At 37.2% G+C, this 25,993-nt stretch overlaps 1 protein-coding gene across 1 annotated transcript in view; it reads left to right on the forward strand.

Annotated features, from left to right (window-relative positions):
* Positions 1-25,993, forward strand: part of VEGFC (vascular endothelial growth factor C) — an 80,957-nt gene that overhangs the window by 35,358 nt on the left and 19,606 nt on the right. The window contains exons 2-3 of the mRNA XM_072950506.1: positions 15,514-15,727; positions 17,192-17,382. Coding sequence (XP_072806607.1) covers positions 15,514-15,727; positions 17,192-17,382 — 405 coding nt within the window. The remainder of the gene's footprint in view (positions 1-15,513; positions 15,728-17,191; positions 17,383-25,993) is intronic.

Consider the following 25,993-nt stretch of genomic DNA (forward strand, 5'->3'; position numbering starts at 1 on the left):
ATCAGAACACTAGTTTATATTGTTATTTGTGACCTATTTTATCAAGTGAAGAAGGGTATTTCTCCGTTTCAAATCGTTTTTAATTATAAGGATCACATGAACCACATGAGGAGTAAAAGACAAATTATTTTTTTAGAAACATTGAATAAATTCTGGATTAATCTATATCTTACTGATCTGAAAAACCTCTCAAATTTAACATTTTCTGTTAAATTAACAATTATAGAATATTTTCAAGCAAACATCTTTCATAATAATAACCTCCCCCTCATAGAAATTTTGTGGTCATTTACATTTCCTTTTAAATGTTCGTTTACATTTTTTTTGTTATTAGTTTATATGACAAAGTGGGTTGTCTTTAATTAATAGTACCACTCAGGTTTGTAAATAGTCCATGTTTTGTATAACTATTCAGAATTTGTACACTGATACATTAGACATTTTGTTTAAGAATCATTTTTAAAAGCAATTATCATTTGTTGAACTAGAAGAATTATTATTTTTAAATGCATCCTTAAAAATACAATGTTATGCTTCGCTGTGTAGCTCATTGATAAATATTTAGTCTCTAGATTTCTTCTATCTCTAAGTGTTTCTTCTATCTCTGTGTTTAGCTAAGAATTGTTTTTAATCTGGTGAGCAGTACCCTATTTAGGAATATGAAAACTGTTGAAGCAATTATAAAATACTTAACGATTTTATAAGAGGAACATTTTAAAAATCATGAGAGATACTCTCATTGAAATGAATACTTATATCTAAGATAGAGTCTTTCATTCCTTATAGGTATATAAATTTAACTTTAAATACATACTTCTCTCAGAGCCTCAGAGAAAACAGTTTCACACTCATGTAGTGTTTATTATGTATACCAGGAAATATACTGGATTCTAAGTCATGTCATCTCTTTTAGTCACCGCCAGAAGTCATGAGGCAGGTGCATTTATTATGTCGTCTTTACAGTCGAATTAATTGAGGCATAAAGAGGCTAAACAGTATATATGCAGCTGATTTTGTCCTCTGACGCAAGATCTAAAAATCCAGGCTTTTAGGGGAGGGAGGATGTAGCTCAGTGCTCCAGTGTGTGCTTAGCATGCATGAGGTCCTGGGTTCCATCCTCAGCACCTCCATTAAATAAACAAACCTAATTACCTCCCCCCACAAGTAGTTAAATAAATAAATAAAATCTAGGCTTTTAATTTCTTTATTGAGTGCATTGACAGATTAATGGCTGTTTAAAGTTACAATTCAAGAGAAAACACCACAAAATCTAACTATAGGATAATTAAAATATGATCACTTTAGTATGAAAGGCTTGCTTAAAATGTGGGTGAACTTTAACAAACAGTGAAATTCAAAACTATCCATTTATTGTCTGAAAGCATGCAGCCTTTTATTTTGGTATTAATGATTTAGGTGCAAATTATTCCAATATTCTTCTTATTCAAGAAATAACTTCCAGACCTAGAGCCCTTACAGAATTCTCTGCTCACCAGAAAGTAAGGCGTGAGTCTCCATGGGGGAGATGAGGCTCCGAGGTGGAGATGGTGCCTTTTCTCCAGAAGGAAACAGTGGAGGTAAATCCATTTTTGAGTGAACGGGTACATCTATTTCAGGGAAGGCCAATTTCCAAAGCCTTTTCTGTTTTAGATCTTATAGAGGGCTATGTAGATGTGCCTATTTACATAGTATAGATTTCAAAAGAGTACAAGAAAGAATCGTCATACCTCACTGAGACAATTTTATAGTCCTTTCAAATAGTAACCCTGGAAGTGATCCAAACGGCGAGTACCTCCTGAAGCAGTAGGTGTGATGCTACCTGACCCAATATCCCTTCACAGCTGTAGGTCCGTTTTAGGTCCTCCAAGATGAAACCTTACAGTATTCTATTCAAAGTGTCAGCATTCAGAATCCTGCATTTGCAAGCTCTTAAACATTTCACAATCTCTTGCTGCATTGAATTCCTACAAACCGAAGTAGGCAAAGATAAGAGAATTCAGTTTCTGGGAAGATTTCCTCTAAAAGCCTCTGTCCAAAGCATCCAGTGCTGAAAAAAGGAAAGGTAGTGGTGGTTTATATGTACTAATATTTTGTTTCTTTTTCTTTTCTTTTTTTTTCTGTATTATAATGTGAAAGCAATAGAACTGGGTCAAAGACCTTTGAGTCAGAATTCTCTCTTTTTCCAGTCAAAAGGTGGACAGATTTTTACTGCTCTGAGTAATGAAAGTTATTATATACTGTCAAAATTTAAATCGTTAAAATAAAAGCACATTCCATCACCAGTCTTACCAAGGTGAAGTAGCAAGACTGCAATGCGATCTTACATTTGATCCTAAAAGTGTGGATGTGAGTGCTTTAACCCGTTTCCTCCTTTCAGAAACACTCTCTTATCTTTAGATGTCACGGCAACACCTCTTCCTACTTTTCTTCTTGCTGTTTCACTGGTTCATCCCCTGGAATCTGAATGTCAGATCTTGGAGCTCCCAGCCGAGGTTCTCTGTAGCTCTCTGCTCACTCTGTCCCTTCTTAACCTCACACGAGGCTTCATTTTCCAACCGGACATGTTGACAATGGTCGTATTTAAATTTACAGGATGGCATTCTCCCAATCAATAGAACCACATATCCTACCATCACCTCATTTCCACATGGATGTCTTAAACTCTCATGTCTAAAATGAATCATATTTGCCCCCGTCCAAAATGGATCTTCCCACAGTGTTCTCAGCTCACCCTTTGTCACTCACACCAGAGATCGATGATTTTCCCTCTCCCTCACTGTGTAAACTTAAACCAAGTATTCTAGATTTCAGCGCCCAATACCTTCCAGCGTGTTTGGTATCAGTAACAGTGGCCTCATCTAATGAGATGGGACTTGTGTATTCCCACTTTATTCTTTCAAAGTGTTTGTTTCAGTTTGGTATTATTTCTTCTGATGTTCTTGTTTCATAAATAGTGTCTCTAATGATATCTAGAAACTGCTGTAGGGTTTTTCATTACGTTTTCTTCTGTTTCCTGTATTTTCTGGTTTTGTTAGATTCCATTTGTTTTATTTCTTTCTTTTACATTGGAGATTGCCCTCAAATTTCTTATCATCCTTTGTGGTTGTTATTGTTTATATACAAGGCTGAGTCACTAAAAAAAAATCCGTAGAGGCTCCTTCTAGGTTGTGACGCTAGTCAGCTGAGAAGATTTAACACAGAGTAAGTAGGTAGAGGTCTGTTTTTTTTCCCCCACTGGGGGAAATACTTCTGTAAGCAACTATACATCTTTTCTCTGTGGCCACAAAGACTCTCCAAGGGAAAAAAAACTTTTCTGATTTGGAGCAGGGGCAGGCGTGCACCGTGGTGGTGGCCGGGCTATTGAGGGAGCGTAAGTCTGGCTACTGGCCAGCATGGGGCCAAGCGAGGCAGGGAACTTGCAAGTTCACTTCTTTCTGTGCAGACCTTTTCTTAATCCTCTCTTCTTTTCAGTAAGTCTCGGCTTGCTCTTGGCTGTACCTGGGACCCTGGGTTTGGAGCCTGTCCCTTTCAGTTCCTCCATGGAAGGAGCCTCTAGGATCAAGCTAGGATTGTGATGATTTAGTTGCTTAACTGGATGGAGACAGTAAATGGGAGATTTGAGGGCCAAATTTAGTCTTTAACTTCATCCAATCTCCCCATTTTTATCTGTCTCTTCACCTCCATTTTGCATGGCACCTGTGAGTTAATGTACTTGTGGATCTGAGGCATAAAACGACTTGCTTCTTCTAACCATTCCCAACTATAGGCACACGGTTTTCAGCTCTGTCTGCTCTGACTACACCTCTATGTATTTCTTTGCTTAAAAAGTACATCAGTGTCTTTCATCTGCCATTCTCTCTTCTGTTGTTTGTGCCTTTGTGGTTATAATACATTCCCCCTCGTTTAGTAGCGCTTTGGGAGGGAGCAGAGCTGTGCACCTGCTTTGAACCTGCCACATTTAACTAGAAGTTGAAAGATTGATTGTCCATTCACGATTGACTTGGTTTTAGCTCTGATGCCAGTGAATATTGTTAATAAACTGACAATATGTGTGTAGAAACACCAGATCTATCGGGAAAGTGAAACCAACCAGATGGCAAATTTTATGTCACTTCATCACACCCGTGTCGTGACTGCTTTTGTTCATCAACTGATGTAAGAATCGACACGTTAGAAATGTTACGGCAGTGATGTTCCATCACAAAGGGAAGGATATATAAGTTAAACATTTAATTCTCACTGATACTGAACTCGTGGTCCTTAACCCGCAGATTTTCTGTGAACTTTGTGGTGGTTGTTTTTGCTTTTGCATTTGGGGTCCTTTTTGCTTTGGGTCATTTGAAACCACCTCTGTCCCTATGTTTGTTCCACTTTTATTTTGTAGTGTGGCAGGACTTCCATTCCAATGAAACAGAGATTGTTGTAAACTATTTTGTTTTTTAGCTAATAAGAAGTTGGGGCCAGACAGGGTACTTGACAGTCCAGTAAGGCTCTGCATACTGTACACAGAGGTGGTGAGAGAAAGATGGTTCTCCAAGGTCCTGGACTTTAGATCCCAGAGTTTGAGGAAAAGACAATAAATTAACAGCAGCCATGTAGAGCCCTGCAATCCAGTTGATAACTTATGATATGGGGGGTGGGGTGGGGTGGGAAAGGTGCTAAAGGTGAAATGTTTCAGTTGCAACATAATTCTCTTTCCTGTTCATGCCCCAGACTACTGACTTTCAGAATGATTTCCAAGGCCCTGTGCTTTAATTCACCTTGCATTACCTAAAGGAGGAGAATGCAATTAAGTGCTTAAAATTTTTCCACTTAAAATATAAAATGAATGGGGTCTTCATCAATCCAATTTTAATTGATTAATCTTTGCATGAATAAATACTTGCTTTGTTACTTTTTATGAGATCTGTTTGAGTCAGTCTTTCTTTCTTTCCCTTTTTCTGTATTTCTTGCATTTGTATTTTTAAAAGATAGGATTTTAAAACTATTCCTAAGAGCTGACTGTCCATATTGATTTTTAAGTGTGAAAATAAAAGAGAAAAATACTCATATTGAAAAGATGTGAATTTCCTGTTTACTGTCTACCATTGACATAATCTTGTCAAAGAGGTCAAGTATGAACATGATGAGATAATTAAAATTAAAATATTGTGCATTTTTCCAATCTTACTTTTTAGAAGAAAATTGTGTTTGTTTTCTTATTTTGTGATTCAGACTAAGCAGGGAACACTTTCCTAAGTAATACCTCAGTCACTTTAAGAAAACAAATACATCATTATCAGTAATTACTTTTTGGCCATTATTTTTGAGTTAAATTACCATTAAATATTTTCTAATGTTTCTCTTTGGTTTTAGGAAACTATTATTAAAAGGTTCTACCATGACATGAAAAATGACAAGAAACTGCTTGTAACTGTCCTGCTCCTTCATTTGTTCCTTAACTGAAAACAGACTCCAGACATGCTACAAAAAGCAGTGTACAGTAGGCAGTGCAGCAGACATGCGGGGCAGTGAATAACTAGTGTTTACGACGTCTGAAACGATATGAAGGAAACAGATAAGGTGCTAAAATAGCTTATATCCATCAGGTTATTAAGTTACAGGGGACGGAAAGCCATAGCGAGTGTGTGGCCTTTCAGCTGAAGCTCAAAGCAGAGACAGCACTGGCCTTGTTTAGCGCCGGGACATACAGTTCTAGCAATGGGAGCAGACTTTTCTAAGGTTTTAAACTTGCGAAAAGCTTGGTGTTTTGGAGATACCAAAGTTCTGTGGGTGAAAGCGGGGATGGTAGGAGATGAAATGGGAGCACTGACAGGAGTCAGATCACTCAGGGCTGTAGAGTGGGTGGTTGAAGTTGAACAGTAAAGCCGGGGGAGCCAGGGTGAGTGTTCAGTCAAGGATTCGTTCAATCAGTGAGTGTTCATCAAGGATTCTTCTGATCCGTGCGTGGAGACTCAACTGGGGGAAAATAGAGAAGGTCAGCTATGAAGCTAATGCAACAAATCAGGCAAGCGATATTGGAGGCTTGAACTAGGAGGCCAGCAGTGGACGTGGGGGAAATTGCTGTGTTTTGGAGGTAAGATTATTAGGTCTTGCTGATAGAATACATTTAGGAGAAGGGAGAGAGAGATAAGACGTGTTAATTCCCAGACTCGTGAATGAGCAGTAGGTTAGTAGGTTCTAATGAAGTGGGAAAAACCAGGGAGGAGATGAGTTGGGGGACGAGGTCCATCAGTCCCATCCTAGATACGCCAGGAGCGAGATGGTGAGAAGTCCAGTGGCAGGTGCCTGTGAGGGGAAGTTTGCTCTGGTTATCCACAGTCAAGTCCTCGGATCCAGGTCGTTTCTTCCAGGGTTGGGAATGGATGAGAATACTCAGGCGTGTAAGGAGGATGTAAGGGGAACTACTTCTGAGCCCTTAGAACTCAGCCCCTTGGGATCATGTGAGAGAGACGTCCAAATGTCACTCATAACAACCGTCACTCAGGGAGAAGGACTAGGAGGCGAACGTGGCTTCCGGGTTCGGGTTTTGATGGACTAATAGCCGGGTGGTCGCCAGGACAGAGGAGAGGATGATGGGCACAGAGAGCTTGCACGGAAGTTTTGAGGACCCCGTTCCCGCAGAGTCACTGTGGGAGCCTTGACAAGTGACTGGGAGGGGAGGAATATCACAGACGTGGACGTGAAGCTGTGAAGGAGAGCGGGGAAATGGACCTAGAGAGGGTTTTCTTCTGCTTGTTGATGATTTTGTTTGCATTTATTTTTAAAAGATTGTGAGAGCCACAGTTCCTATGCTAACAGGAACACTACTGGAAAAAGAGACAGACAGACAGACAGAGACAGAGAGCGAGGCAGACAGAGAGAGGGAGGCTGAACAGGAGAAGTGTTGCTACTGCTAGAGCAGGAAGCATCCAAGCACCTGAAGAGACACTGGCTTTGGGGAGGATGAGGAGACACAGTTGATTTGTTTTGTGTGTAAGTGAGGTGCTGTGTAGCATCTTCTGTTCTTTCCGAAGTACGGGGCAAGTTTGTGCACTGAATGCAGGAAGGAGGGATGGAAGTAAGTGGACATGGTTTGAAATTAGCTTGGGAATAAATTGCTTGGGGTAAATGAACTGGTGGTGAACATCGTTAAAAGACGTTGTTCTGACCTGTTAAACGCTAAGAGAGACTGTTCTTCAGGACTTCATCGGGGTTGAGCAAAGTTGTCCCTGAAGGTCACAGTTAGGCATTGAGGAGGACCTGGTTCAATAAAGGAGTGTCTGTGGTTTCCCCAAAGATAAGCGATACTGCCCTCAGAAGAACTTTCCGAGTCCTTTATGCCGAATTAGACGTGGCAGTAAACTTAACGTCGTTTCTCTAGCTTGTTTATTTACTGAGTATATATCCTTAGCACATTCCAACCAACCACCACGACCACCACCACCACACACACACGCATACACACACGCACACACACACACAAACCCCTTCCAGAGCCAGAGTTCCAATCATGGTCCAAAATCAGTATCAAAGAAAACGAGTAGTTGAGTAAATGAATTTATAAATAAAAGCATATGTGGAATGTATGGTTTTGCTATTTTGAAAAAAGTCCTTAAATAGGTTTTAATTATAAAGAGAAATTTAACAGCTCATAGGATAGTAAAAATGCAAAGATGGAATTTTTGTGTTTTTAGACACAGCACTTCTGGTTAAATAATTTAACTTTGTTTTACTCAACATTGTTTCATAGCAACAAATTCCCCTCCCTGACACATTAGTAAATAATCTGGAATCTTTTAGACATAGAAGCACATAAGGAACAAAGAAATTCATCTGGAAATAATTGCAATATACAAAACAGGTATTCCTTAAAATTGGCAAATTCTTTGGAAAAAGCAAATTTGAGGATCTTATCAATATTCTCAGCTCTCAAAAAACTAAATATAATTCCTTTCATGTAAACTCAATGAAAGGAGAAACTTTGTTTATAAATAGCGTGCCTAGCACAGTCTTTGGCATGTTGTCTTTGACTTTGCAATAACAGTTGTAGAATCATAACATTTTCCCTCCTTTGCCATTTATTTAAAATACCTTACTAGAGACAAGTGACTGCTTAGTGTACCAGCCTTCTCTCTGTGTGCTTTACATTTACAAATATTGTCTCATTCACACACACACAAGCTTTGCAAGGTACATTTTATTACCTATGTCTATAAATGGGAAATCATAGGCTCAGGGAATTATTAATATCATCATTTTCTACACTTATTAAAAACTTACTATAAACAAACACTGGGCTATTTACATACTTTATGTCAAAGAAGCTCATTTAATTGTTACAACAACCCTGGTATTTCATGTGCGAAGATGAGCCTCAAAGATCACGCACATAGTGAGTGAAGCTGAGATTCAAACGTGGGAATATCTGTGCCCCAAACACATGTTCTTGGTGTTATTCTGTATGATGCATGTGTAGTTCTCCAAAACATGATCTGTCTTAGAAAACTCAGAGTTCAGTTAGATATCTTGTTAGATTTTAAGTACTGTGTGCGCATTAGGCATTATGTGACTTTAAGTACTGTGTACACATTATGCATTATGTGACTTTAAGTACTGTGTGCATGAAATGGAACAAAACAGGATTTCACAAGGAACCCTGGTTTTAAGTGAATAAGAATTAATGCTAAATTATGCTTTGATAATTGAACCTTTTATATAGTTTAATGACTATCCTTTAGTATAATTATTGCCCACATGTTTACTGCTTTTACCACCACTACTACTGTCACTAAACTGTAGCTATCCTCAGCTTTGTATTTGATTTATATTATTTAATGACTTCAAATACCTCAGGCTTATTGCAAACAGCATAATTGAAATGACTCACAGAAGAGAAAGAAGATGGAATTGCAAATAGCTTTTGTACATCAATGATATTAAAATTGGGGGCATTTTGGTATAAACAGAATGTACTTAATGTCAAGATTAACTATAAAGCTCTTGTAGTGTGGTACTGGCATAAGGGCAGACAAAGACCGATGGAACAGAAGTCCCAAAGCAGACCCAACATCAATAGTCATATGGGTCACAGCAAAGGAACTAACACAGTGCTATGGCCAAAGTATGGGCTTTTCATTAAAAGGTGCTGGATCAGTTAGATATGCGAAAAAAGAGAATCTTGGCCTCTACTTAACACTATACTAAAAAATCAATTCTAAGTTAATTGTAGGTCCAAGTGTGAAAACTAAAATAATAAAAGTTCTAGAAGATAACAAAAGATAATATTTTCATGACTTTATGGTAAGTGAAGATTTAAAAAAAAAGAAATACACCAAACGCACTGACCATGAAGAAAAATTCAGACATCATTAATATTAAGAATTTTAATTCATAAAAGAACAGCACGTAGAGAGTAAAAATACAAGTTTCCTAGTGGAAGATGTTTTTAATACTTCACAATACATTTTTGACGAAGAACTTATATCCAGAATACATTAAGAACGCTTACAAATCAGTACTAAATAAAACAAGTAACAGAAATGGATAAAAAGCTTTTAACTGGCACTTCTTAAAAGAGAGTAATGCAATGTCCAAATAATGTGAAAGAGCGTTTAGTGTCATCCATCATCCGGGGACTACACATTAAAACCACGATGAGATATTATCCCATATTCATGAGAATGGCTAAAATTTAAAAACTGACACTGCTAGTTGTTGGCAAAGATATGGCGCCAGGGAACTTGTATACACTGTCCTCAGGGGTGCAAATTATAAATTGGAATAATTAGTTGAGAAAATGGTTTGGCCGTTATTTATAAAGAAAGCTAAGTATATGCCCCCCTCATGAACCATCAGTTCTGTTCTAGTTATAGAGGCCCCCAAGTCCATCAAGCTGTGTCCTTACAATACCAAAGAGGAAAATAGCATTAGCATAATAATTATTTAATATTACTATGAAAGTAATATTAATAATACTTTTATAAAAAGCTTTAATTAATGAGTAATAGTCATACAGAAAAGTGAACAGGTCACAAGGACAGTTTGATGGATTTTTACAGATGGAATAAACCGCTCCCTGGAGTCACACTGAGACCAAGATGCCGAGCACAGACCACATTCTGGAGAGTTTCTTTGTCCTCCTTCTCAGTTATAGCTCTCCACCAAATGTAACCATTTTGTTACATTTCTACATTTCTGTTTTTTTTACCAACATAACTGGTTTTTAATCTTTTTCAAATTTTACATAAATGATACCATACAGCAAATAATATTTTGTGTGGGGTTCTTTTTCTCAGTCCTACGTTTGTACGTTCATCTTTGTTGTAAGAAGCAGTTCATGTCTCTGCTGTCTCATTTTCTGCTCTGTGGACTTCTGCAGTTTATCTAGTCTACATGCTGCCTTGTCTTTCGATAGTATGCCTTTGGGGAGCTGTGTAACTAGAACAGAACTGATGGCTTAAAGGTGGGCATATACTTAGCTTCATATAGTATCTTTGGTATTATAAGACCTTTCTTTTTAAAAGATATATGATTTATGCTATCAACAATGGATTTGAAAGAGTCCATTCTTCATTATGGCATTATTTTCAACATTTACAATAAAAGTTTCAGAGGAGTAGGCAAAAATTAAATTAAAAGTTAAAACTTCCAGTGTTAAACTAAAATTTAAATATCTGCTTCCAGGGTTACCTATCTGTGGCACATCAGGTTGGTGTAGACATGGATGATGGGTGACCTGTGGGTGAAACAATCCTGACTCTGACACCTTCACTGAAAAATTAGGTAAAACGATTTGCTAAGGTTATGTACAGCAGTCACAAATTTCTGTTCCTTAGAAGAATATTATTTGATCTTCCATATTTCTTTACGATTCTCTACCTAAGGGTGCTTTAAAAAGTGAATCCTGTAACTATGTATTGAGTAATTTCTCAAATCCAAACCCTCTCCATTATGCCACCTAGCCCAGATTTTGCTTAAAAAAGACATTTTTTAAAAGGCTAGAATATACTTTTAGAGTTTACAGATTTGCTTAGCATAAGTGGTTCGCTGAAGGAAACAGAATGACTCACATGTTCATCTGTTTTTCAGCTGCCATTGTTAAATAAGAAAGAATAGATAAGCAAGTTTCTTTGCTACTTTAGGGCCAGAATAACTTCAGCAACCAGTTATTCTAATGATTCGATAGGAACTTGTTTTCAAAGAAGAAAGGACGAAGCCCAGTGATAGTGTAGTTACTTACCTTGCCAACTGCCTTATTACAGATTGATCTCTACTGATATTTTGGTTTCTTAGGACAGAGATGATGTATGTGATGTGTAATGCGACAAATACTTCCTTTTCAAACTTTTTAGTAAATTTCTTACCTTATTAAACTGATAATTTAACCGATTCATCGTCCCTTTACTTTATCTTATGAAATTGTCCATGGAAATACACATTTTTTTCAAATATAAAATACTACTTGAGCCGGACTTTTTAAAATAGCATATGGACAGTTTGAGAAAAATATAAATAGCTCTTATTTGCTAGTATGACCCTTAAGTAACTTTTCTCCCTCTCCTCCAAAATATAGATATTTTAGACAGATTTGCCTATGACCTCTTTGGTCACTTCATAAAAATAAGTAGTGTGATCAAACCTTTGTGTGATGGACTCTTGTCCATTCCTTCCATTCTGATCATGAATATTTGATAAGAGTATATGCTTTTAGGTAAAAGGAAATTTTCCATAATTTAAGTATGTGCATTTCCTTATGAATTTTCAACTTCATAAAATTATTAAATATATATATTTAATATATAGTTTATTATAATTCTTAAATTATATATTCAATATGTATATAATATACATACAGCGTAGAGGTTAACTTACAATTGTTCAAAGCGACGATTGACATTGGACTTGCAGGTTTTCTAAAAGCTAATTTCCACTTACTGACAAATCCAGGACCGTTGCTGGATTGATCTTAGATGAAAGCTCAGGCCTCCCACCTCTCATTGGCTCTGGGAGTATCAGTTACGTGCACTCGTGCTTCCTGCCTACGTCTGCACACCCCTGGTCAACACAGAGCTGCAAGAGGAAAACCAGTTTTGTAAGCTATGTGTGTAACATGTAGTTGATCAGGGGCCACTTTCAAGGTCACCTCACATGTTGACTTCATGTTATGAGTCATCATGACTACAGAGAATTATATAGTGAATTTCCAAAGCTCTTTCTCATCGTGTAACTTCTAGAATCAGAGATCTTGCTTCATCCTTCCCCTGGTAGAGTAAGAAGGGAATAACGTTTTAGGTGTATGAATCATCATGGAAGAAGGGCTGGATGCCTGATTGTAGCTCCCTGCCTTCAACATTGCTCACTCCGCTTTGACTCCCATAGCATCTCAAAATCTTCCACTGAATGTCACGTGGGTTACTGTTTGAAAATACGTCCATGCTGAAGTTATGTCAGAGTAATTACTGGAATTTCCTAATTGATCCCTCTAAGGTAGAAGGCAAAATTAGATTCATTTTTAGATCATTTTAGGCTGCTTTATTACAGTTGTATATCCACTTGTAAGATACTTCCTATTTTAAGACACGCCAAATCCCTTTGGAAAAATTAAAGAATATATTAACATTCAAGCAAATGATCTCAAAAATTCTGGACAACACTGGTAAACATAAAGACTCAAGAAAGCATTGAGAAAGAACTGACTTTCGTATGGATAGAAGTTCTCCCTGAAAGGGTTTCTTGTGTCCCTGGTTCAGAACTCAATCTGGGTTACTGGGACCTCTTCAACTTCTTCAAAATAGGTTATGACTGGGAAGTGTGATTCCATCAAAGTGGTAGTGTCTCTCCTCAAGACATCACTTCCTGTGCTAATTTCTGTTTATCCTGTATATTATTTCATTGATTCCTCATTATTGTCTGTGTAGGTGTTTTTTCATGCTCACGATCACAGGCAGCCGCACGATGAATTTGCACACATTTCTGGCATATTATCACTTCTGTTGGAGAGGAGATGTAATTCCAAAGTGAATTAGCGGTCTAAAACAGAGCTTGTTTTTAAGGTCCTTCAACTTGAAAGAGCACATTTTCATTGAGTAGCTGTACAAATTTACCCTCTCACCAGGACTGGAAAGAATGATAGTTTTCTTCACTTTTGCTGTCATCAGACACATATTAATTGTATCTGTTCTTTGTCACTATGCAGTTCAAGTACTTGGCCCACTTTTCTGTTGAAGCAGCTGCTTATATTTTCTTATTGCCAGGTTCATGCAATATTTTAAAAATGTTAGTCCTTTCCCGTCTGTCATGTATATTGCAAACAGTTTTCCTACTGTATTGTCTGTCTTTTATTTTGTTTACAGTGTTTGCCACCGTAAAGATAGTTTGCCGTTTATTTTTATATTCACTTTTAGAAGGGCCTTTTTTCAGCCTAAGAGTGTAAATGTAATAACTTTTATTTTCCTAGTATTTTTTTCATTTTTTTTACATTGTACTTTCTCGGTTGTGAATTATGTTTTTCTCCTGTTTCTCTGTTGGGTAACAACGTTTTCTCTGATGATAGAACTATTGTTAGAGCTACTTTCTGTTGTTCAGTTTTAAAGTACAAGAGTGAGTGATTTTCCTTGAAACTTCAAATCGTACTTAATTGAAAGTCCCTTCCCACCACGATCTTCCCTCTTAACAGTTTGCTGTGTATCTTTCGTAGTCTCACGGAACACTGCTATGTTGTCTTGCAGCTCCTTTTTGGTAGAGGGAACACGTCTGCCTGTCTTATGTGAGATTCGTGTGGTCCGTTTAGGTCACAACCTGACTTTGATTCCGGCTGAGTCATGGGGCAAAGAATCCCAGGGACTCGCCAATTACACAGCCTCGTGTCTCCATGTGTTCAAGGGCTAGTTAGGCAAGCAGGGGCCAGTAGAAGCCCACCTGTGACGTTTTCCTCTAGGCAGCAGTGACTGCAAATAGACCGTGTGCTTTTATCATCTTCCTCTCCAGTAGTAATCCTTTTAGATTCTGAAACATTGTTTGATTCTTGAATTTTGTGTCACATGTGGAATTTTCTTGAGACTGATGCGTCATACACATTTAATGGGGAGACAGTGTGAGGATGTTTTGTCTCTTTCATGTAGGCTGAGGCCTCCTCTCCATCCCACTCTCCATCTCGTCAGAAGGATTGTATTTTGTGTCATTGTGTGACATGTCAGGAATCATCCTGCACCTTCCAGAAGGCCATGGGTCAGGATCAGTATTTTTATGACATAGACCTAAAGAGATGAAGTGATATTCTCAATTCAAACAAGAAGTGAAGAAAGGGGAAAATGCCAAAATTCACAACTAATTTTAATATCTAATAGGGTGGAACACATTTCATAATCGACTGCCCGGGAGGGTCTGTAATAATGTAAGAAAATGACATAAGCTTATGTTTCTCAAAATGCAGTACAAAAATCTACATCAGAATAACTTGGGTTATTAAAAATAGTGGTGGAAAGACTTTCAGTTAAATAGCATTTTGATTTTTAAAGCAAATATGTTAATTTTGTACTTCAGGCATTAGAAAGGGAAAACGTATTAGAATGTGGACTCAGTGCCATTGAAGACGCCTGGCTGGGGAGGTGGGGGCAGGTTCCTGCATTTTTAACAGCTCTCTGATTGATTCCAATGCAGGCTAACCTTTGAGAAACAGTATCCAAAGTATTTAGGTACATATTTAGACTTAAGGCTGGGATCATCATGACAACATTAAACATCTGATGTCCTTCACTTTGCAGACGGATAAAGTTAAACAACATCCCATTTCCCTGTAATTTCAAAGTGTAAATTAGAAAAAAAAATTATATTTGTTCTGGGTATGGTAACTACTTGAATATAACTTGTAGTGTTCTACTTCATTAGATACTCTTAAATAGACAGTTAACTATAAGCAGAATAACATTCTCTGGACTATTACACGTCTTTTTCATAGTAGGATAAATCTTGATCAGGTTTTCTGGAAATATTGGGAGGTTCTTCCAAAATATAGCCTTACTGTGAAGCTGTTATTAAAATCCCATTCCATTCTTCAATATTTATTCTAAAATGGTTTCCATAAAACTGAGATTCCTAATTTCAAGCATCCTGCTTAATTATTGATGCTGATAACTAATTGCAAAGCATTAGAGTGGATTTCAGTTTAACTTTATATTGGAAGGTAATACAAACTTGTATAATTTTTCAAACTTATACATTCACCAGTTTTGTAAAACAGCTATAAATAAAATAAGCGATTTCAAAAATACTTTAATTGATGTCTGAAAATGTTTGTCCTAAAAGCCAAATATATATTTTACATTTTAATTGTGGTAATTTCATTTTAATTATGGCATTGATTTGAATTAAAAGATGAATATAATTCTACCAAGAAAAGTTAAGTACTTAGAAAATTAATAATATTTAACAGGGATCTGGCATATGTAACATTAAGCCTGAAGGTTTTCTAGTGCATCTGTTTCCAGATCTCTCAGTCTGATAAGTAATTGTTCTTGCGTGTTTCTTTGACAGACTTATGCAGGCAAAGACCTGGAGGAGCAGCTGCGGTCGGTGTCCAGTGTAGATGAACTCATGACTGTACTCTACCCTGAATATTGGAAAATGTACAAGTGTCAGTTGAGGAAAGGAGGCTGGCAGTACAATAAAGAACAGGCCAACGCCAACGCAAGAACAGAAGAGACTCTAAAATTTGCCGCGGCTCATTATAATGCAGAGATCTTGAGAAGTAAGTATGGGAAAGAAAATACAGAGTAGGCTTCGTATTTCAACCCATTGAAAATCACCAGCTTTGTCCTTTAATTTCAGCATTTATAGTACCACTGAGTATCTTCAGAGCCAAAAGTAAATACAATAGAAAATAAAGAATTATTTTACAAGTACAGAATTTTATGATTTCACTGTGAGCAGTTAAGATGATTTCTTGAAAAATAAAGATAGGAAGGTACATGCATATCAACACACTTTAACTTTTTTATAATTGAGGTGATATCCAGTTGCAAAATTTTTAAAACATACAGATACATTTTACGCACTATATACCAGTTTAATTATTAAAACATTCTGTATCATGAAAAAAATTACAGATAAATTTTATTTAGATTTGGATATAGAAATGCTTAGTTGCTAAATCATCTTGGCAGCTACTGCACATTTCCTTGCTTGTTGCTTGATAGGGAACTGGCTCAAGAGCTGGACTTTGGTAAAGCTACCGAGAGATGTTGAAGAAAGAGTCACAAACAATTTATGATGTTGCACAAAATGGCTTAGTATCAAGGGTGGGCTACTTTTACAGAATAACTCCTGTCAGTTGTTAGGTGTTAACTGCTGTAAAGATTTGAAATTGCAAATTATTTGGAGAACAAAAGCAAACGAACAAAATGGTTTCGTGGTTGAATAACCAATAGTTTATGTCTTTTTTTCCCAAAAACTTTATATTTTAGAGGAAATGGGGGAAATAAATTAGAATATTTAAGAAGTACATCATTTGTAAGGCAGTCTTTAAAGAGTCAGCAGTGGGGTGGGTAAAGCACTGGCTGATTGGAAACGGAATTCCAAGAGAGAGCATGAAAGGAACAGGAAATTTTGAATTTCCTGAACAAAATGGTTCAAGATACATGTCCCAGTTGATGGAAAATACACTTGCACTTCAAATAGCTACCACCATGACATTACCCAACGGTGCCAAATCGCCTGCCTGAAAATGAGTTTTGAATTGAGTCCAAAACCAAAACCATTTTCTTTACATCTCAGTTTAAAAAGAAAATTTAAACATGTTTACAGTTTCTTTGGGACCTCAAAAATATTGCATATTAGAGCAAATGAGCACGACTGTATCTCTGCAGGTTTTGTAAACATCTGAGTGCTAAACGTTCATTTTCTTAAGTAAAGAAAACCAAACAGAAGTGCAGGAGAGTATTGGTGTCGTAAGAAAGCATAACCCTAATGTAGCTTGTTACATGGCTGTAGAAATTAGTTTTATTTTAGAAAATACCTTCAGCTGCTCTGTTAAATGTCATATCATATTCCAATTCACAGGGCACTTTAGGATCCTGTCAACTGTTTCTTTAAAGTTATGTATTTTACTTAAACCTTAAACTCTGAAATCAAAGGTGAGTGACTTCCAGCTGCTGTGGGTTTTTCCGCCTTGGTGGCTTCTGTATGACTTACGACCTTCCCTGTGACCCGACAGGTATTGATAATGAGTGGAGAAAAACTCAATGCATGCCACGGGAGGTGTGTATAGATGTGGGGAAGGAGTTTGGAGCAGCAACAAACACCTTCTTTAAACCTCCATGTGTGTCCGTCTACAGATGTGGGGGCTGCTGCAACAGTGAGGGGCTACAGTGCATGAACACCAGCACAAGTTACCTCAGCAAGACGGTAGGTGTGCGGCCCTGCCCGGCCCGCGTCAGAGCCTCAGCCCGGGGCGGGGGGGGGGGGCGGGGGGGCGGCCTTGGCTTCAGCTCTGGTCCCTTTAAAGTCACTTGGTGGTTTATTATTACTGAAGTCTAGTCAGTTTACCATGTTGGGCTATTTCCGGGGTGCAGCATGATGTTTCAGTCATACCTATGCGGACATATATTCCTTTCCATAGTCTTTTTCATTGTATGTTACTTTAAGATATTGTGTGCAGTTCCCTGTGCTAGACAGTAGAAACTTGCTGTTTTCGAACTAGACTTCAGTAATAATATAAGAAAAGGTAACTTAGTTCAGTTCAGAGTTGTTTATATTTTCTGTGGGAAATGAAGTTAATTTTTCCATATTTTATGTTTCTGATGATAGAGTATCACAAAAAAGTAATTGATGCTTTATGAGCTGTTTATTTATGGCATCAAAGCCAAGTGGAGAAAATGATAAAAAGGCACATGAATGCCTGGGTACACATAGACACACACATATGTTGATCTTGAAAGACAAATGTTTTCATTCAGCAATAAATTACTTCTAAATGGTTAAGTCTTCTGATTATAGAAATGCAGCACAAATTATATATTCAAGAAGCATTGGTATATGTGTGTGTGTTCTGTGAAACAGCAGTGCAGTATTGAAATAAGCCATCACGCTGAGCGTATCCATTGTGTTCACTTAGAAAGCAAAGGAAATATCCCTTTTCCTTTTCTTGAATAACCAGTTAAGTCCCATCCCTTTACATGTTAAGCTTCTAATAAATAACCAAGAACCTTCTCTTAAGGTTCATTTGGATGGGAGATTCCTAGAGGGTCATTTAAAATGGTGTGTGCCACTGGCTTCTGCCCAGAAATGTTTGGAGAAGCCCAGAGCTGTAGGCTGGGCTGAAACTTCTCCCTGAAAGACAAAACTGATTGCTCAAAAAGGCTTTTCCAAACTATGCTGAGAATAGCATAGGTAATCTGGCTACATTTGGAACTGTCCTTTGACCTTCAGAATGAAACATGAGAGTATTTTAAAAATGTCATGTTAGACTGGATGTGTTCAATGTGGAACAACAGCAAATTGACATTTCAACTAAATAATGTCTATACTTTGTCTCATACAAACTTTAGCTGAGCTACATGGTTCCCACTAACAAAAATCTACTCCTGTTTTAATATAAGTCAGTGGAAATGAAAGTAAAGATTACTAATTCATTTCTTTCAACTGCATTTTTCCATCTGGTTGAAAATTTCTAAAAATTTTACTGTAATGATCATTTGGTCTCTAGGTTTAGAGACATTGTCCTATTGTATAATCCAAATTGCTTTTTTAAAAAAATTGTATATCTTTGTATTGCTCACACACTTCACGAAGGGACAATCTACTTCAGATATGAAGACTTGCAAAAAGTACATTATAAACCTGAATTTTCTATTGCCTCTGCCTAAACTCTAAAGACTGAAAAAGTTTTACAAATCAAAGGTGATACTTTGGGGTCTTATGTCTTTCCTCTTATTATCATAGTTGGTTAAGTGTATTCAAAAGTAATTTATTCTCTATTATTACGATAAGTACAGCAAGATAACATAGGGCTCATTCTAGCATATGTTAACAAGAAAACCAGTATGAATCTAAATATATTCATGCATTTAGAAACTTTATCTTTGTGGGTAATGTGATAAGATTTCAGTGCTTGACAAAATTCTGACATTTTAATGGATAACATAATTGTAGAGTTAGGGCACAGCAAAACTTCTCCTTTATTGCTCCTCCCATATTTTTATCAAACAATAATTGAGAATTTGTTAGGTAACACATTAGAGTTTTCTGTTATATACTGTTATGAATAAAATATACTAATTTAATAGGTTTCATAGATATTGTGTGTTTATCTTTTCAGAATCCTTAAGAGAAGTTTTTAAGAAATTTTTTAGTAAGTGTTGGAACTAAACACTTTTTTAAATCAAATAAAAATACTTATGCCAGTAGGATATTCTCCAAACTGTAATATTTATTTTAAAAAGATATTATTAAAAATGATGCTGCTTTAATGTTTAAGCCAAGCTCTATAAAAGGAATTTTGGCCTTCTGAGTCTCTTGAAAAAAGGTTATTATTTTAAAAGTTAGACAAAATAAATACGGGTGATTTAGGAATTGGAATAATTTCGATTGTGTATATTTTTAAATAATTCAGTTGAGCCGTGTAGAATATGTCCTAGACAGTCTTGTTTATTATCATAGGGCTTGATTTAAGTGAAATACCAATTTGGTTGATTTTTTTAAAAGGTCTAGATATACTAGTTGCTTTTTCCAAAAAGCAAAGGGCTGTGTCTCTTTTAAAATTGAGATAACATGGAGTAGAATCAAAAGACAGATTTTTGAAGAATTATTTCATCAAACAAAGCAAAATGTATCTATTAAGAGCTGATTATTGATCATTTCAAAATTGCCTTATTGGATTTAGTTGTTGGATGAAATTTTATTTTTGAAGTGCTTATATTACAGAAATACAGGTCTGAGTAACAATCACTGTAGTGTTAGGATGTTTATGTATGTGTGTGTGTTTTGTGCATTTCTGTAATTTCCTGTGCTTTTTTTTTTTTTACGGTTAATTTATTTACTCGGTGAAAGTAAGTTGCCAGTTGACATTATCCCAAGCTATTTTCCATTGCTAATTTCCTCCACAAATTCTTCGATTATGCCTTGTTGAGTTTAATACAGAGAAAACCTTTTAAATGAATCCTTTTTTAAAATGTCTCAATTTATAGAATATTAATTAAATATGACTTTAATATTTAAAGTAAGTAGTTCAAAATATATCTTCGTTAGATACTGATGCCCCAGTGTTTTGTATAATAGCTCCTCAGGCAAGATTTTTCTCCCCGACACCAAACTCACCCCAAACAAAAAACGCCATAAAAAAAGCACCTCGTCTTCTAGTTTTTACCTCTCACATTGCTTGACTTCATCTCTAGTCAGAAACATAGGGATTGTCTTTGACATCTCTTGTCACAAATCCAGTCTGTCACCAAATCAAGTGCTCACTTTATCCCTAACTGTCTTGAAGCACCATCACTTTAGGTCCAAGCCACATGTGATGCTCTTTCCGACCAACGAAATGACATCCTCTCTGCTCTCCCTTCTTCCATGTCTCCCCTTCCTAATCCACTCTCTAAACGGCCCCCAAGCCGGTATTTTTAAAAACACGTGTCTGGTGCTGACAATCTCCAGTATAAAGGCCTTTCAGTGATTCCCCATTGCTCCTTGAATAAGACAGAAATTTTTATCACAGCCTCTGCCTTCCTCTACAACATCCTCTAACATAACTCTCCCTTGACCTTACTCTTTGTGCTGCCAGTGCCCTGGTCTTCCTTCAGGTCCTGGGAACCCATTCCCCCGCTGCCCCAGAGCCATCGCACGGCCCTCTGCGTCCTCGCTGCCGGCGAAGGTATCAGACCTTCACATCTCACGTGCCTTGTGGCTCGAGGCAGCCCCTAGGGGAGATTTTCCTACCTCCTTGATTAGACTCAGTAATTCTTTTAAATGCTTTTTAGTTTCTGATACTTTTCTTTCAGAGCATATACTATAGCTTACAATCATGTAGTTTATAATCATACAGTCATTATTTGATTAATGCCTGTCACCTTCATGAAGGCAGACAGGTCTGTTTCATTCACTGATGACCCGAGTGCCTACCACAGATTGAGTGCACAGCCCCTTACAGAACCACACGAAAACCACAGACCATCTCACCGGGGGAAAACTGAAAATACAGACACATCCACAGCATTTCCTCCCCCCCAGTTTCAGGGAGTTAGTTCTCTGACCCCTAATCCTTAAGTGTGGAACCAGATTTTAAAACAATTTCTTGATGTTTAATAATAATGAAAGAGTTGATTAACACACTTGTGTAATTTTTAAATGAATTGATTATTTTTTACCAAACAAAAGTATGTGCTGTAAATCATAGCTCAGCCCTTTTAAAAAATACCTGTTTTATTTAATAAACAGAAGAGAGGATTCTTTTTTCCCCATTCATAGTTAATGTTAGCAAAAGTCAGCATTCTATTATTTCTTTTACTATGGGTTTACTAACACATGCTGACACGTGTGCCAGATGGGAGAGCCTTGGGTAAAATCTGAACTTGGAAAACAGAAAATCAGTGCATTATTATTAAGCAAAGTAATTAGATTTCGTCTTCGGTTAACCGTTTGTGGGTTTTTTGTGACCCCTGTGTATGTATTCCCTACATTGGTCCCGTTCGGTCCCCTAGTCACCTAACTGGTTTCAGAGTAAAAGTGTTTACATGAAGGAGAGGAACAGAGAATGTCGTACGTGTGACAGCATACAAACTGCTCTGTCAAGGTGGAGGCCTTCGAGGGGGTTAGGCTTCAGAAATTGTAAGCCTTCAGAGCCAAGAAGAGCACTTAGTGCTAGGTTTAAGTGCTGTGTGGTTGAAATAGAATTTGATCCAGTAGCCTCGGGACATACATGTCAAATATGGTATTTTTTCCTATAAGAAAATGACGTCTACGTTAGATCTTACGGAATCAGTTCTTGCTGTGTTTCATCTTCTTTCACCTCCAGCCTTCACAGAATTTAGGATTACTTTTACAATATGCTTATGATGGTGATATTATTCATTGTACCTGCCTCCTCTCAATTTTCTGCTCGTATGAAGAAAATCAGGATTTGCCGATAGAATTTTTGAAGTTTGTCTGGTTTCTTATGGCTGGTTTATAATGTTTTCAAGTTTTGTTTCAATCCTTTGTGATAGTGCGAATAATTACAATCCTTATAAATTCTGATCTGCAAAGCAGTGAGTTTTAAATGTTTTTATCATTATAATAGCAAAGGAGATTCATTTTAGCATTTCAGTTTTTTAAAAGATTTGCAGATTTTTGGAATTTGAAGTTAATGGGGGACAAGATATTTAGTCTTCAGGGATCTGCTCCAGAACACACTCCTCTGACTCCGTACCCTCTTCCTGGACCCCCTCGTCTTCTCTTTTTGCTCTTCATGGTCACTTCCAAATCTTTATCTCTACCTCAGACTCCTCTCTTCTGGTTTCCACACACCCTACTCATCCTTGTGTCTTGGCTTCCCCCAGACCGGTCAGAGTCAGTCAGCGTCACACCTGTTTTCCCACCCCCACTCCACCCTCACCAGTAAACAAGCAACTCAATAAATCTTTTTCTTTTTTTCAGTGCTCTCTGTCTTAGTAAGTGATACCATCTTCTAGTCGGTGAATCCAATTATTCTTTTCTTTCACCAAAAGCCCAATCAATAATTCCTGTTAAATCTACCTTCCAAACATCTCTGGAACCCGTCAGCGTGTTCATTATAGTGACCCCTCTCTGGTCTGGGCCACATCCATCCATCACCTGGACCAGTACACATGGACCAGCCTACTAACTGCTGTCTTACCTCCATTTTTACTTCCCTCCAGTCCATTTGCCACATTGTAGCAGCGAGGTTTTTTTTTTTCTTTTCTAAATGATAAATCAGATACTGCTCCAACCTCCTGAGTAATGTTGCATATTGAGACTAAGCCAGCATCCAGCAAGTGTATTAATAAGCCAGTTTTTTCTAATTGGATTGCTCAAGCTAGCATCTGTTCTCATCATTTGATGCAAACGTTCTAAGTTGTTAAATGTTTTGAATGGCACTCTTCCTTAGGGGTCTTCGCTAGCTTAAATCCTTTAGTATGGTTTCTGGGGCCCTTCATGATCTGGCTGCTACTTAAATCTGCAGCCTCCGTTTTCACTGTTCCTCCCCTCAAACACGACTTCCCACAGATACCCAAATTCTCTTACCTCTTAAACTGCGTCAGCATCTCTTACCTCCAAGTCATTCCAATACTTTATCCTGTGTTTGAAACATCTCCTTCCACACCATCCCTACATCCTCACTTATGTAGCTAATTTCTGCTCATCCTTAGGCCGAGACATAAATGTCACCTTCACAGAATCCTGCCCTGTGGTCCAGTAGCATCATTGATTGCCCATATTTTGGCATCATTGCCTTATCTGTCTGGCAGATTGTTTTATTCTCTATGTTCTAAACTCCATGAAAGCAAAAATTGTCTTTGATTATTACCATGGGGCATAATAGTGCAGTAGTTAGCACACTAGGTACCAAATAGAATAAATACAGATTTGAGGTCAAAGTTAGGGTTTTGAATGGGCTGATTTTGAAGCATCCGAGTGGTATCCAGGTAAAGGAGACTGGGCATCTAATTCTAGAAGTCTGCAGCAGCGAGCTCTCGGTTTGAGAGGAAACCTCATGTTGATCAATACTGTTTGAAGCCTTGATGTGGTTGTTACTACGTAGAGAATTCTCGTCTTGGAGAGAGTGGGCGGAAAACCAACCCCAAAGGAAAGCCAGTGCGCCATCACTGACAGTGCCTTCCATCTCTCCCTTTGGTTTTCTAATTACCACGCCCTTCTCCCACCCAAAAAATCCACTCGGCTTTTATTTTATAGTAAAAGGGATAATTTGGAATTTTAATTCAGTTAAGCTTAAGTGTGGTGAAACACATACTATGTGGTGCTTATCAAGAGGTTTACAAACCAAGAGGAGCAAGACATGAAAACTCCTGGAGGCGCTGTTTGCATCTGTCTTTGATATTTTTACTAATGTTACAGCTTGTAAAAGCCTGTATTTAGGTAACACTTTTTCCTGAGTTTATGTGTTTTATTATATTTTCGATGTAGTATAAATGGGAGCATGTGACAGTTTCTTTCAAATATAAAACAAGGTCTCTTACTGATATTTTCTGAAGGAAAATAAAAAGGTTTTATTTTGTTATAGGAATTCCAGACACATCTTTTGGCAACAAGTCACCAATTAAAATTGTATAAACTGTAAGGACAATGTACCTTATGTACCTAATGTAAAACCCAAGTTTTTATTAAAAACTTCATAGAAAATGTTTTTTGTGAGGCTCCACGAAGGGCAGGTTATCAGCGTGTGTGAGGAAGCCAGCCGTTAGCTGAAAAGTAAAAACACATGCACTAAACATTCCAGAGCGAGCTAATCGGTACCAACTGCTTCAAAGTCCTTCCCGACGAATCTCTAAGTGACTTTGAAAAGCTACACAGATCCGATGTCTTGTTGACCTCTTTCCTAAACACATGCTCTAAGTATATTTTCTCGTGAGAAGTTGTATGTTTAAGACGTATAACCAAAAATTAGAAACTGAATTTTGCACAATGTAAATTACTTGACAACTAAAGTAGAAGCAGAGGAAAGTCACCTGCTTTTGAGCCAAACATTTGGACAAAAAGTTATTTAAGTGTTAGTACTGAAGATAGGACTGAAACCCGTGGGTTTTCCTTGAACATCTTGGGGTTAGAACCAAGGAAACGGTGTGTGTTCACCAGTGCCAGTGGAAGAATCCCCTCAGTCTGAGAAACGTCCTTTCCCATTCAGACACGCATGAGCCACAGTATTTATAATTCTACGTTGCCATCTTAAAAAGAAACAGCCATTCTAATTTTGTGTTATTTTATAAAGGCATAATGTAATTGCCTATATATTACCAAAAGCATTCCTGATTATACTTGAGTTAAACTGTTTCCTAAAATTGTCTTTTACTGCAAAATTCGTAGTAAACCTAAGTACAGCTCTGGAATGAAGCTTAGAGGTACTGTTTTGCACTGCCAACAGAGATAGTTCTTACGTTAATTGAACAGAATACTGCCAGTCTGAAGGATTAATTTATCACATGCATATGCATTTAACAAGTGGAATGCAATTTGTTTGGAATCTTTAGCTAAGTAGTATTTGGCAAGCACGGTTGTCGGAAATCAGGTTTTATCCAGATGTGGAAAACCCGTTATCAGAAGTTTAAGAATAACATTTGCCTTAAGAAGAAAATGAATGCATCTATTAAACATACCACTTTTTTTCCAACCGAAGGTTCTGATCAAGTCCACAAATTTTATTCAGTCTTTCTAAAACCCCTGTTTGGACTTTTTATTTTAATTGTGGCACTGTATTTACATATTAAGTAAGACAACATGTAAAATTAATTCAATACCAAATGTAAATCTGTTAGGACCTGTTGTCTCATGTTCTTCCCAGTCTCAATTTAAGTTCTATAGACCCTTGATAGCTGGCCAGGTGGTTAGTATTCTCAGTTGAAATGTTAACAGTAAACCCTCAATCTTTGAATCTTTTCCCATTTTTAGTGAATATTTCTTTAAATGTTATGTAATTTTTCTGTCTGACTTTACAGTTATTAACCATCTTTCCAGGGGCTACAGGCTGCATCTATACTTAATTAATGGACGCAAGTTTAGACTATTTAAATTAAATAGGGTAGTGAGGTATTATGCTCTGAAGAGAAACTGGTCGTATTTTGGGATATAAAGAAGTTGTAAAGGAAGGAACTTTTTGTGTCATATTTGTATTCACACAAGCATTCTTTAGAATTTGGTGCTAAACTGTCACCCAGGACCTTCTCAATAAGGAAGTTCTACACCTTTTTCTTGAATAGCCTGTAAGATAAGTAGAAATGGGAATTGTTACTTTAGAGCTGTTGCTATGCTGGTGTAAACAATCTATTGTTTCAAAATGTGGTTTATTTGAAGT

Source organism: Vicugna pacos, chromosome 26 (genome assembly GCF_048564905.1).
Source record: "Vicugna pacos chromosome 26, VicPac4, whole genome shotgun sequence".
NCBI lineage: Eukaryota > Metazoa > Chordata > Mammalia > Artiodactyla > Camelidae > Vicugna > Vicugna pacos.